The sequence below is a fragment of the Syzygium oleosum genome, unplaced genomic scaffold (genome assembly GCF_021117445.2).
Source record: "Syzygium oleosum isolate NSW1041296 unplaced genomic scaffold, Sole_v2.1 Sole_v2.06, whole genome shotgun sequence".
Lineage (NCBI taxonomy): Eukaryota > Viridiplantae > Streptophyta > Magnoliopsida > Myrtales > Myrtaceae > Syzygium > Syzygium oleosum.
In genome coordinates this window covers 7,625,427-7,638,592 of record NW_026607490.1, presented here as the reverse complement: position 1 = coordinate 7,638,592, position 13,166 = coordinate 7,625,427, and the positions used below count along the sequence as shown (strand labels likewise).

Genomic DNA, 13,166 nt, shown 5'->3' with positions numbered 1-13,166 from the left:
AGAGAGTCGTGCGCGACGTACACGATCTATAATAATTTCTGTTTTATATTTTCTTTTTTTGGTTGCCGACTGAACTGAGCTTGCCCACGTTATGGGACTGAGCTAGAAGCACGAGCAGCAACAAAAATTATGCAAGTTAGGTATGCGAACCGTCTCTGTCCTGTGAAAATCGTTTATAGCTTTTATGGGCCCAACTTGCCGGTTGGTCTTTGTTGCATCTGTCATTCTTTCTCTTTAAAATTTGCCATTTGATGGGAACAAGTCATGAGTACGAAGGAGGATGAACGTTGCTTTCCATCCCTCATTCAACCTCTGTTTTTTTTTTTTACCTAAAACATCGGGCGCGGTACCTCCTGAGAATCATAGAATCGGCCTTATTTTAGATAGTCCGCATCGCGCGGTAAGTGTCCGACCCTCCATAATTTCAAGCGGGAGCGATCGCACGGATTCTAAGGCTAGCTTTTCAACTAACCCGCGAGATTAATTAAGTTGTATGGTTTATGAACGAAGGATTTGCTCAGTTAAATTAGGGTTTCTTGTGGAAAATATACGTGCATGTAGTTTACAAATTGAGTTTTTGTAAACTACATGGTGGCTCGAACCGGTGAGGCTGCCGTGACCATGGCTACTCGAGCCCGACTCGTGGCCATGTTTGCCGGATCTCGAGCTTGAGTGGCCATGACAGCCGCAAGCTCGAGATTTGGCAACCTCTGACGGTCCAGCGACCCTTACCGGCCACAAGTAAAAAAAAAAAAAGAAAAGAGAGAAAAGAAAAGAAAAAGAAAAAGAATAGAAAAATATTATTTAAAATTATTTATATTAGCACCAGCCATGTCATATAGGACGGCCAGCATCCACGTTAGCCAATTTTGGCCAAAATCGGTCGGATGGATTCAATTGGCAAAATGTGAAAATGTTTAGGACTTAATCAGCAAAATTGAAAGATTTAGGACTGAATTAACAAAAGTGCAAACGGAGCCATAGTTTACACATTGAGTTTATGATCCGCGGATTCATTTGATTATGGTGTTCATGTCTAATCCCGTAAGTGATCATGGCGGTTCTTTCTTTAGCCCCACTAAGTTAGTTTACGAATTTTCATCGTTCCACTCAATTTATCGCTTACATAGATCAAAGCAGAATTTCAACCATCAAATACAAAAATTAAGATATTTCTCAATATGTTTTAAGTCGATTAGAGAGGAAAATCTCCTTTTTTTTAGTTGGGTGATCAATTAAGTTGGAATTTTATTTTTGCTAAAATCTTCTGCTTCATTTCTTTCTTTTATGTCATGTACTTATTGATGAGTGGGGCTGAGTTGAGGTTTCATATCTGAATTTCCACTTTTGCCTCATTCTCAGGCCCACCCATTTCATGTTTGTTACGGATCCGACCCGACCCATCATGATGGGCCCAAAAACACAAGTATTATGTCCATGAACTTTTCTTCTTCTTCTTCTTTTCCCACAGAGGAGATTTTTACAATAATGAATCTTTTCTTTTTTTTGATAAAAGAATGCATAGATGAAACTGATGAAATGAAATTGCTTCGTGACGTCGTAGTCGCAGCGCGTCGCGATTTTGTGACTTTTCCCGATGAAGACCCGATCAAGATCTCGAAACATTTGATTGGTCAGAGTCAATATTCTTTCAATTTTGCTGAAACCCAATAAAAGAAAGAAGGAAAAGAAAATCGCGGTGTTGATTTTTCTTCGGAAGGATGTTCCTAGTTCAGCGCCCATTAAGTTGAACTTCCTATTTTTGACAGCAAAATGACCTGGCTGTCCTTTGTTCTTAAGCAGACTTTTCCTTTTTTTGAGTCACTAAGATTTTTCCATTTCTAAGCCTTGAATTAGTCTCTCAAGTACAAAGAGAGAACATATGTTTCCCTTTCCATTACCAAAATTGGTATAAACTACAAAAAAAATTGAAAGAAGGAAGAACATTTGTACCCAACTCATGTCTCATCTTAACCTCTGGTTGGTTGACACGGCGACGAGTCGTCTCGACCATATTTGTCGTGCGAGAGAGATCTTGAGTTTAGACATTTCTATTGTAAAGAGACCTAAACCATAGTTTGGGGAAGTCTGGACAATGATATTCCATCTTGGCCGACTCGGGTCACTTACGCTTAGGCCCGAGCACGCCCGTGTCCTGTCGTTTTGTGAAGAATATGTAATACTGCTTTTGTATCGTTTGACCTCTTCTGTAAGGATTTTTAGGCCCTGTATCATACCCCTCCCCACCCAATTCTACTCATCGATTATGCTAAATAACCGATTCTTCAAGCAAAGAAAGCTATAAATCCGCGCATTCTATGATCATTAGGCCCGATCAGGGGGACGGAGGGATTACGGATGTGCAAAAGAATTCGGAACCGCCCGGAACCAGACTGGACCGGCCCGGAACCGGCGGTTCCCATGGGGGCTAAACATCGGCCACGGCAAATGACATTATCTATAACGTTTACCGGTAACAATCGTTCCATTTCGAATTTGATTTTTGTAAAAGGTTGATGTTGGAGAGCGATGAGTACTGGAAATTGAGAACGTGCTTTGGATGACCCAGAGGACCCAACCTTTTGAATAGACTCCTTCCAAAGCCAGCCTTGCTAGAAAGCTATAAAAATAAAAACATACACAAAAAGATCACAGCAAAGGAAGGGGAACTGCTCCGCGTTGGACTGATGAACTGCATGAATTTGTTGCGGACATTTCGACCGGTTCCCGGTTCTAAGGTGGGAACCGCTCACCCTGGAATTGATCACCTCCCGGAGGGATTACCATACACGCCCGGCGGGAAATTAGTCTATCATCAGCTAACACTGGAGATCCCCAAGATATTAAAAAGAGCCAGGGGAAAATAAGCTTTATTACGTCATCTTTGCGTCCAAATTTCAAATGAAGGCAAAGAGAAGAGAAGTCAATGACGGGGAAATCGGAGCCTTCCCCTTGAAATGGACGCACCAACCCCCAAGCAATTAGCCTGTCAACATTGATAAAAAAACAGGAAACAAATCACGACATTTGGGAGATGGAAGTCCACGGACGCACCCGAGCGATTCCTTCATCATCGCGTCGTCCACGAAACGGAATCGGATAACACCGAATATAATATGGAATGAATGGTCGCCAGAGGTCCCCGCTCGATTCGATGGTGACCCGAGAGAGCGTCCCTAGAATGTCAAGAGAGGCCGACCCCTCTTGATTTCCTTGACTCAATAGAGATCTGCTGTAGCTTAGTGTCTTTCATTGGCAACTGGGGCAATAATTTATATGGGGGAATCACTGCTAGTGATTGGAGAGAGTTGCAGTCTCTCTGATCCGGCTTACTTTTGGCCATTTCCATTATGGCGGATGGTGTTTATAACGTGGCCAGCCGCCACACCGCGTTCTAGCCTCGAATCAGCCACTTTTCGGCGTTTAGCTTTCGAGATCCTTCGTCATTGGTGATTGTTTTGGAGACACGGTCGATGCCGCAAGCTTCGCTTATAGGACACAAAAGAATTATCAATCGATCTTTCGCTTGGCGGCGGGCGAGGAAATCTCGCTCCGGCTTTCGTGATTCGATGGGAAGTTTCCTGATTCTTCGATTCTACCGGAGTCGCTCCAAGTTGCGGATTCTAAACTAAGACAAAGAAGGGAACAATATCTCGGGCATGTAGTTGGGAACGGGACACAAGGGGTCGTCCCAAAAGTTAATGGAGATTCTAATCTTATGGTTCGTTTCAATTTAGGTTGGCGATTTGTCTTCAGCTCCCTGGTTTCGTGTTTCGATGTCTCTGCTAGTGGCAAGCAACCTGACCGTGACCGTTGAAACATAATGGAAAGGTTTGAATCATTCAAGCACGTAAAAATTTCCGTTCCAACTTGGTCCGGTTTCTGCACAGTTCATATTTTGTGTTTTCAGATCACGCCGCTGGTTCGAGAGGAATGAAAGGTCCGGTTTGTCCTAGCCGAGTGGGCTTGGGGAACGTGGCTCAACTCGATACTACGACCTCATCTGTCTAATGAATTAACCCTGAAAATGATATATAAAACTAAAAGTAAGTCCTGACAGTGTAAATTTGCAACCAGGTGAAATATTATATACCGGGTACATTCACTAACTAATATACACCAAGTAACTGGAAGCTAAGGATAACAATTTTTGTGGACTCAAATTTTCTGGCTGCTTCCAAGTCGCTTTCCCCCCGGTATTTTGCTTAAACCGTCTTCTTTGAGTCTTGACCCTGTAAAAGGTCAACAAATGCTCCTCTTTAAAACTCTTTTATTTGTCAATCAGCTAGAGTGATATAGTCGATGGATGACATTCCAACTTGGTGGGTGGTCATAACTTTGCGTTTACTCTCTACCCTTTAATCAAGAAACCAAGCTCTCAAATGCTCTCTCTCAAATGCTCGCCTTTCTGTTTCTTGTTCTGGTGCTCAACACAAGCCTGTCCTGTGTCGACTCTTCAGGACGCACAGAATATGAAGTCCCAAAGAGAGAATTGGAGGCTGCTGATTCTTCTGCTTCTCCTTCTTGTCCACTGAACTTTGATTATCTCGGCAAGCTCATTAACGAGAGCTCACAGCCGCTCCTGCTGCTGGACGTCCCAACCGAGTGTGGCTTCATGCTCCAGGCAATCCGGCTGGTCCGCTCAGAGTATCTCCGCACCACCGGGTACTTCTTCCCGCCTCCCAACTCATCCGAGGCCTGTTGGGACGCGTACCAGAGCATTGTCAATTCCAAGATTGCCGGGTTTAATGTCCGGTCCACCTGCGGTTTCAAGACCAACCTCATGTCTGAGACATGTGCAAATGTCACGACCCGATCGGATTTCGAGAGGATCGTGTCAGGAACCGAGCTGAGCGATGTCCAGAAGTATTGCAATCAGTCCCTGGATGACGAGTCTGCCTGCACGTTGTGTACAGATGGCTTGACCCGCGTGCAAGGGTTGTATTTTGGGGGTCCTAACAACGGGAACGAGTCGGACTGCTACGGGTATCCATTCGTCTATGCGGCTGCATACACCGATCAGTTCAGACCGATCAATGCAGGGGACCTCAAGTGCTTGTTTTCGCTCAATTTCAGTGCAGACAAGAAGAAGAAACGGAAGTATGGGGTGGTTTTCTGGGGAATCGTCTCTGGTTGCACCAACGGCTTCGTCGGCACGGTGATTGTGATTTGGCTGTGCTGGACATGGCATTGGAGGAAGAGGAGGATGAGAAAGAGCTTGGCCCAGATGGAATCAGGCAATGCTGGTTCAGGAATGGAGATGAATCAGATGATGAATGCAAGTGCCAGAGTCGTCAGGTTCACCCTTGAGGAAATCAGGAAGGCCACAAACAACTTCTCTAGGGACAACATAATTGGGAGGGGTGCATATGGGAATGTGTACAGAGGAATGTTGACAGATGGGTCAGAGGTTGCCCTCAAGAGGTTCAAGAACTGCTCGGCCGCCGGCGATGAGGCGTTCACACATGAGGTAGAGGTCATTGCCAGCGTCCGGCATGTCAATCTCGTGGAACTGAAGGGCTACTGCACCGCGACCGTCCCCATGGAAGGCCACCAACGAATCCTCGTGTGCGAAATGGTGCACAGTGGGAGCCTCTTCGACCACCTCTTTGGGCAGGAACAAAAGCCTCTGAGTTGGCCTGCCCGTCGGAAGATTGCCCTCGGGACGGCACGCGGGTTGGCCTACTTGCACTATGGTGCGCAGCCCACTATAATCCACCGGGACGTGAAAGCGAGCAACATACTCCTGGACGAGGCTTTTGATGCGAAGCTTGCCGATTTTGGCCTCGCCAAGTTCACCCCCGAGGGCCAATCGCACGTGAGCACCAGAGTGGCCGGCACCCTGGGGTACGTGGCCCCTGAGTACGCAATGTACGGCCAGTTGTCGGAAAGGAGTGACGTGTACAGCTTCGGAGTCGTGCTCCTAGAGCTACTGAGCGGGAAGAAGGCGGTTATTTCAGTTGAAAAAGGCGAGGCCTCTCTCCTGGTGGATAGGGCTTGGTCCCTAGTGAGGGGAAACGGACCTTTGGACGTAATTGATGAGGGGATACCGAATATGGGCACGCCGGAGGAGATGGAGAAGTATGTTCTGTTGGCAGTGCTTTGCTCTCATCCAGTGGTGTATGCTAGGCCCACTATGGACCATGTTGTGAAGATCCTGGAAAGCGATTCGCCGGTACCTCCGATACCCGACCGCCCGATAACCATACTAGCAGAGATCAAGAACGTGGAGCAATCTGCAAGCTCAAGTGGCTCTTACTGCTTCATGACGAGCCCTGGCGAGTTCCAGCCATTTATGGTTAAAGGTCACTCATTGAATTCTGAAACAGCATGAGATCCTGAGCAACGGTTGTCTAGTTTGATGTTAGGAAACTTTCTAGATGTCACCGTCCGGCTCAATTCTACAGCAATTGCTTATTTTCTTCGGGAGTTTTAGTAGTACATAGATGAGAAGAGACAATATTCTGGGAATTGCTTGATTCTTTCAATTAAATCATCTAAGATGAAGTGTAAATGAGTATCCGGATTTGTTGCCTGTTGTCTGGAAAGGACTCCCCCGGGTTTTGTATCCATCCTTAACTTGGCTATTGCCGTGTGAAGCAAGAGAAGAAAAACTGACTAGAATGAAGCAAATTGCTATGCTTTGGCAATCTGGATGTAAACATTAGTACTAGAGCATGCTTAGCCACTAAAACTTCCGGTCTCCAGATCGTGTCTAAGTTTCTACGTCTGCCACTATTAATAAATAGAGGGAAAATTTCAAAAAGGGGTATGAAATAGACATTGTTTCAAATAAAGGCCTAAAGTGGCCAAATCGTTTCAAAGAAGGGCCTAAAGTAGCCAAATCGTCTCAAATAAGGACCTTTGGCTAGCCAGTGACTATTTCGTCATCGGAGAAAGGGTATTTTAGTCAAAAAAAAATTTGAGTACATTTTTTTGATTTTTTGATTTTCCTTTTCCTTTTCTTTTTTCTTTTCTCTTTTTTCTTCTCCCTTCCTGGCCATCACCTCCACCAGCCTCAGGTGAGGGCTGCCCAAGTCGGCATCGGGCTAGGGCCGCCCTCGCCCGAGCGGGCGAGGGCGAGAGTCGCCCTCGCCTGGGCGGGCAAGAGCTGGTGAGTCAACACCTTCGTTGACACTTGCAGAATTTTACAAACAACTTGGCAAGAGCCACCCTCGCCAGATCCGGCGAGGGCAACTCTCGCCAGGCTGTTTGTAAAATTCTGCATGTGTCAATAAACGTGTGTTGAACAAGTAATATAATGATGAGAAGAGTATCGTTCCACAGAGATTGATGATAATAAACCAATTAAATATTAAAAATAGGCTAATTCTAAAATTTATCTAACAGATCAAAATAAAATTGAGAATAAATAAAAATTGACAATTTTAAAAAAGAAATTTTAAAACTAAAGGCAGATAATCAATCAGATAAAATATGCTAGAGCATCCGATTTCACCATAACCACTAGATATGAATTTTAGCATTATGCATACAAGAACAATATCAAACATGTAAAACCTTACAAAAAAAAAACAATATCAAACATGTAATAGCGGAATTTCCTAGTCTATTTACCATCATATCTCTAGGTATAACAAACCTACTCACTTTATCAATTCACTATATCTCTATGTGAATTTAAATAAATAAAAGTGCATTAAAATCTGTGAATATTCTCGGTTTACAATGAATCTTTTGGACCACCTTATTATCGAAAGCTACACAAATAACATGGTATAGTTCTATCCATATTTAATTCATGGTTATATATTATAAGGACAAATTGCATATTATCACTTCTCAGTCTCAAACATGCACATCAGATCATTCAAGTGATGGTTAGGCACTTAAAGGCATTAAGCACTATAATATATAACTCACATGAATGAAATCACTTGCAAACTATAAAAAGTATGAAATTCATATCATCATGGTTAGGCTACATCGTAGCTCTAACAAAGAAAATTAGAACATAACATAAGAAGAAACGAAAATATAAATTAAACCAAACATCTTGAGTCAAAGAACAAGAATTCTGTCACCACTTTTGTCTTCTCTTCAAAATACTTGAAAAACTATCAAAACAATGAAAACAAAAACGATCTAAAGAAAAAACTAGCTGTCCCCCAAGTTATCCTATTTATATGATAATAAATCGCAGGATTCCCAATATGATATCCACCTTCTGCCTCTTCTCTGGGTAGTATATTCATTTCCTTGCCTTTGCCATATTTTCCTTATTTTCTCCATATTTCAATATTCTGCATAAACAAGGAAAAATTAAGTAAATAAAATGAAATCCAAATATATTCTAACAAGTATTGCATTATTTATTGCCTAAAGTAGATAAAATAACTCTATTTTTAAATAGTTATCGCAGGCCTCGCTAGCCCTGGCGAGGGCGAGGGTGGCCCTTGCCGGCGTTGGGCAAGGGTTGCCCTCGCCCCGGCGGATGGACGAGGGTTGCCCTCGCCAGATCTGGGAAGGGTCGCCTTTGCCCACCCAGCCCATGCGAGGCCATCCTCGCCCTCGCCGGAGTCGAGCGAGGATGGCCTCGCTTGGGCTGGGCGGGCAAGGGGGCCCCTCGCTCAACGCCTCCAGACACCGGTGAGGGCACCCTCGCCTGAGGTTGGCGACCTCTGCCGGCCATTAGCGATGGCCGGCGAAGGGAAGAGACAAAAAAAAAGGAAAAAGAAAAGGAAAAGAAAAAAACGGAAAAAAGAAAGAGAAAAAGGGAAAAAATGTAATTGACGAAAAGGCCCTTCGGTCAGATAGGTCAAACCCTTATTTAATACTGATATGGCCACTTTAGACCCTTATTTGAAACAAATTCAATTTTAGGCCCTTATTTGAGAAAATGAGGGCACTTCATGCCTTTATTTGAGATAAAGTCCACTTCAGATCCTTATTTAAGAAAACGAGGGCACTTCAGGCCCTTATTTGAAATTTTCTCATAAATATATTAACATGTGTGTGTCCGTGTGTGTTAAAGCCTAAAAAGAAGAGACAAGGAAGAATAAGCTCGAAAAAGATTGATCATATGAACCAAGAAAAAGATCGAATCCCACATGATCATTGAGTTTAAATAGATACATCCGTCGAATGAAAAGCTTGAAGATGTATCATGTTAGATGTTGTTCATCATTCAAGCATCAGCAATCCCTTCTATTGTTTATACCGGTGAAAAGTCCACACTTCGACGCGGGTGTTTCTTATAAAATATTGGGAAAAGTGCCAAAAAAGTCATAAACCTTTTGTATTTATGCCAATTTAGTCATAAACCTTTTTTTGGTGCCAATTCAGTCCTAAACCTTTTGCATTGGTGCCAATTCAGTCCTAAACCTTATGCATTGTTGCCAATTTAGTCCTAAACCTTTTATCTTTGTGCCAATTCAGTCCTTCTGGCCAATTTTGGTCGGATTTTGTTGATGTGGACGCCGACCGATCGGTCACTGTCGCTGACATGGACAACTTTAATAATATTTTAATATTGCGGCTAGAGGGAGGGGAGGGGAAAAAAAAAGAAAAGAAAAAAAGGAAAAAAATAAAATAAAAATTCAAAAAATATTTAAATATTATTAAAGCTGTCCACATCAGCGCCGGTGACGGTCGGCATCCACGTAAGCAAAATCCGGCCAAAATTGGCCGGAAGGATTGAATTTGCACAAAGACAAAAAGTTTAGGATTGAATTGGCACAAATGCAAAAGGTTTAGGACTGAATTGGCACCAAAAAAAGGTTTAGGATTAAATTGGCATCAATGTAAAAGGTTTAAGACTGAATTAGCACCAAAAAAAGGTTTATGACTAAATTGACACCAACGCAAAGGGTTTAGGACTTTTTTGTCACTTTTCCCATAAAATATTTCTGCATCGACATTTTTAAATGGGTTATAATGACCATAATCAGTCTTCAATTCTAGAATTGAATAATACTTTCTTCTTCTTTTTTATATTTCTATTATTACAATATGTATAGTAAGTCCGAGTTCTAGGTCAACCGCATACAAAACTTCACGCAGAGATACAACGTGGGAACAAGGTGGAAGAAAATAATATGAAGAGTACAACAGGACATCATTTTATACAGTAAGTAATGAGAATATTAGTATTGCAGAACTGATTTCAGATCGACCTCGTTTCATTTGTCCAAAAGCTTTGAGACGTCAAACTCGCAAGTCGCAACGCATCAAGCATTCCCGGCTATAAATTGATCTTACACGTAAATTTCAAGTGCAAATACCGTGATCCGTGTTCGACCCGAAAAGGGATAATGAACTAAAACCACGTATAAGCAAAGTGTAGGGGCTGAAATTCATCAATTCTGTATGGATCGAGCTCCATATCTGGACGTGACCATATCAAGCAAACGACCAGGAGTAAACTAATAACGAGAGCAATGGTTAAAGATTTGAAGTTGAAGCTCAAACTATTGAAGAGCGGGTTTACAGATGCAGAACGAGAACATTTCTTGACTTTCAGACACAGTCAAATGACTTGCAGTTGGGAGGAGAAGCTGAACATCAGAAGCGTTGAAGATCAGTTCCGACGTTCGTCGTCAGGGTTCGGGGTTTAGTCCTTGCCAATGCTCAGTGTCTTGGGAAGAAGAAGAAGACAATCTCATTGACTGGACTGCCGGGAAAATTACCAAAAAAGTCCTAAACCTTTTGTAATTATGCCAATTCAGTCCTAAACCTTTTTTTTTTGTCAATTCAGTCCTAAACCTTTTGCAATTGTGCCAATTCAGTCCATCCGGCCACTTTTGGCCGGCCGGCGCTGACGTGGCCGCCGGCCGGCGTCCACGTGGCAATATTTTAATATTTTTTTTTATTATTTTCGAATTTTTTTTCCTTTTTTCTTTTCCTTCTCCCCCCTGGCCTGTCCGGCCAGGGGGGAGGCTCGCCGGCGAGGGCCCAGCTCCGGCGAGGCGAGCTGGGCCCTCGCCGCCGCTGGGCGAGCTCCGCCTCGCCGGAGCTGGGCGAGGCTCGCCCAGCGGCGGCGAGGGCCCAGCTCGCCATGGTTGGGCGAGGGCCCAGCTCCGGCGAGGCGAGCTCGCCATGGCCGGGCGAGCTCGCCCGGCTCCGGCGAGGCGGAGCTCGCCTTGGCCGGGCGAGCTCCGCCTCGCCCGCATCCGGCGAGGTGGAGCTCGCCATGGCGAGGCGAGGCGGAGCTCGCCCGGCTCCGGCGAGGCGGAGCTCGCCTTAGCCGGGCGAGCTCGCCTTGGCCGGGCGAGCTCCGCCCTCGCCCGATCCGGTGAGGCGGAGCTCGCCATGGCGGGCGAGGCGGAGCTCGCCCGGCCAAGGCGAGCTCGCGCGGCCTCGGCGAGACGGAGCTCGCCTTGGTTGGGCGAGCTCCGCCTCGCCGGAGCCGGGCGAGGCTTGCCTAGCGGCGGCGAGGGCGGAGCTCGCCCGCTGGGGGCTAGGGCCCGGTTCGCCTCGCCGGAGCTCGCCCGGCCAAGGCGAGCTCCGCCTCGCCGGAGCCGGGCGAGCTCCGCCTCGCCTCGCCATGGCGAGCTCCGCCTCGCCAGATCTGGGCGAGGGCGGAGCTCGCCCAGCCAAGGCGAGCTCCGCCTCGCCGGAGCTGGGCGAGCTCGCCCAGCCATGGCGAGCTCGCCTCGCCGGAGCTGGGCCCTCGCCCAACCATGGCGAGCCGGGCCCTCGCCGCCGGCAGGCGAGCCTCGCCCGGCTCCGGCGAGGCGGAGCTCGCCCGGCGGCGAGAGGCCCGGCTCGCCTCGCCGGAGCCGGGCCCTCGCCGGCGAGCCTCCCCCTGGCCGGACAGCGGGGGGGAGAAGGAAAAGAAAAAAGGAAAAAAATTCGAAAATAATAAAAAAAATATTAAAATATTGCCACGTGGACACCGGCCGGCGGCCACGTCAGCGCCGGCCGGCCAAAAGTGGCTGGATGGATTGAATTGGCACAATTGCAAAATGTTTAGGATTGAATTGACAAAAAAAAAAGTTTAGGACTGAATTGGTACAATTGCAAAAAGTTTAGGATTTTTTTGGTAATTTTCCCCTGGAATGTCTACTGGTCGGCTGTAAAAACAATCCATGGCCCCAAGCGAAGGCATAGATGGACTGCCAAATCTGTTCTATTACATATAATTAGCTAGGGCAAGAGAGAGTGTTCGCTCCCGCGGCCGCCATGCGGGATGTATGATTGCCACGTTGTAAGCGATCTGGCATGATCGTGCATCCAATTAGCATCAGTTCGGTGATTTGTCATCCTTAAATGTCCATCATTCGTTAAGTTTAAATTTAAATTTAAAATCATAAGAAGGAAATGCCTTATTTTTTAAGGGATAATTGTCCAAAAAGTCATATATATTGTGTACAACGGCTAATTTAATCTTAAATTTTTTCACGATTTGCCAATTTAGTTATTAATTTTTGCCGGAAATCACTGTCACGCGACACAACCGGTGTTGACGTGGACGATTTTTGCAATTTATTTTTAAATTTTGTGGATTTTTCTTTTTTCTCCTATTTCCCTCCACCGGTCACGGGATGTCAGCAATGGCCAGTGACCTCCACCGGCATTGGATTTGAAGTTATATTATTTATCCATTCAATTTAAAACCAAACTAAAGTAATTTGAAGGATAACTTCTTTTGTTACTTAGATAAATTTAACCTAATATTCACTAATTTTAAACCTTACAATAAAAAAAATAAAAGTTGCAACTTGTTTAAAGTTATATTTCATTTACTTTTGTTTCCTTCTTTAAGATGCACTTTCTTTAAATTTCACTTATTTCGAATATAGCTTATACCATTTGAAGGAAATTCGTCAATCGAAAATCGAAAATAATAATAATTAATTTCCAAAATCCACTTAATTTGAAATTTGAGATATTTTTTGAAAATATATCAAATGAGAGATAAGTTCATGAATTTTAATTTAGCGATATGTTATTCGACAATTATTGAATTACATAACTTAAATTGACATTTATCCAATTGAAACTTGAAGTAGATTGGATATCTACGGATGGAAAATCTTAAACCAATATGGGGGATAAAAGGCTCCTCTTCTTTGGAAACTGAATCTGAATGCGAAGCAACCTCAATCGTCTTCAACTTGATAGATCAATCACTCAAGGTCTTCAGATTTCATGAAGAGAAATCGAAGTTCATGATGTTTAATTAGAGATAAGCCATCAAGGTC

The 13,166-nt window shown here is 44.5% G+C and overlaps 1 protein-coding gene across 1 annotated transcript; it reads left to right on the top strand.

Moving 5' to 3' along the window:
- Positions 1 to 4,290: 4,290 nt before the first annotated feature.
- Positions 4,291 to 6,707, top strand: LOC115685983 (probable LRR receptor-like serine/threonine-protein kinase RKF3). Its single transcript, XM_030611143.2, has one exon. The coding sequence runs from the start codon at positions 4,397 to 4,399 to the stop codon at positions 6,332 to 6,334; it is 1,938 nt and encodes a 645-aa protein (XP_030467003.1). The 5' UTR covers positions 4,291 to 4,396; the 3' UTR covers positions 6,335 to 6,707.
- Positions 6,708 to 13,166: the final 6,459 nt, after the last annotated feature.

Excerpts from the sequence above, each read along its gene's own strand:
- LOC115685983 (XM_030611143.2), top strand. The coding sequence starts at position 4,397 with ATGCTCGCCTTTCTGTTTCTTGTTCTGGTGCTCAACACAAGCCTGTCC.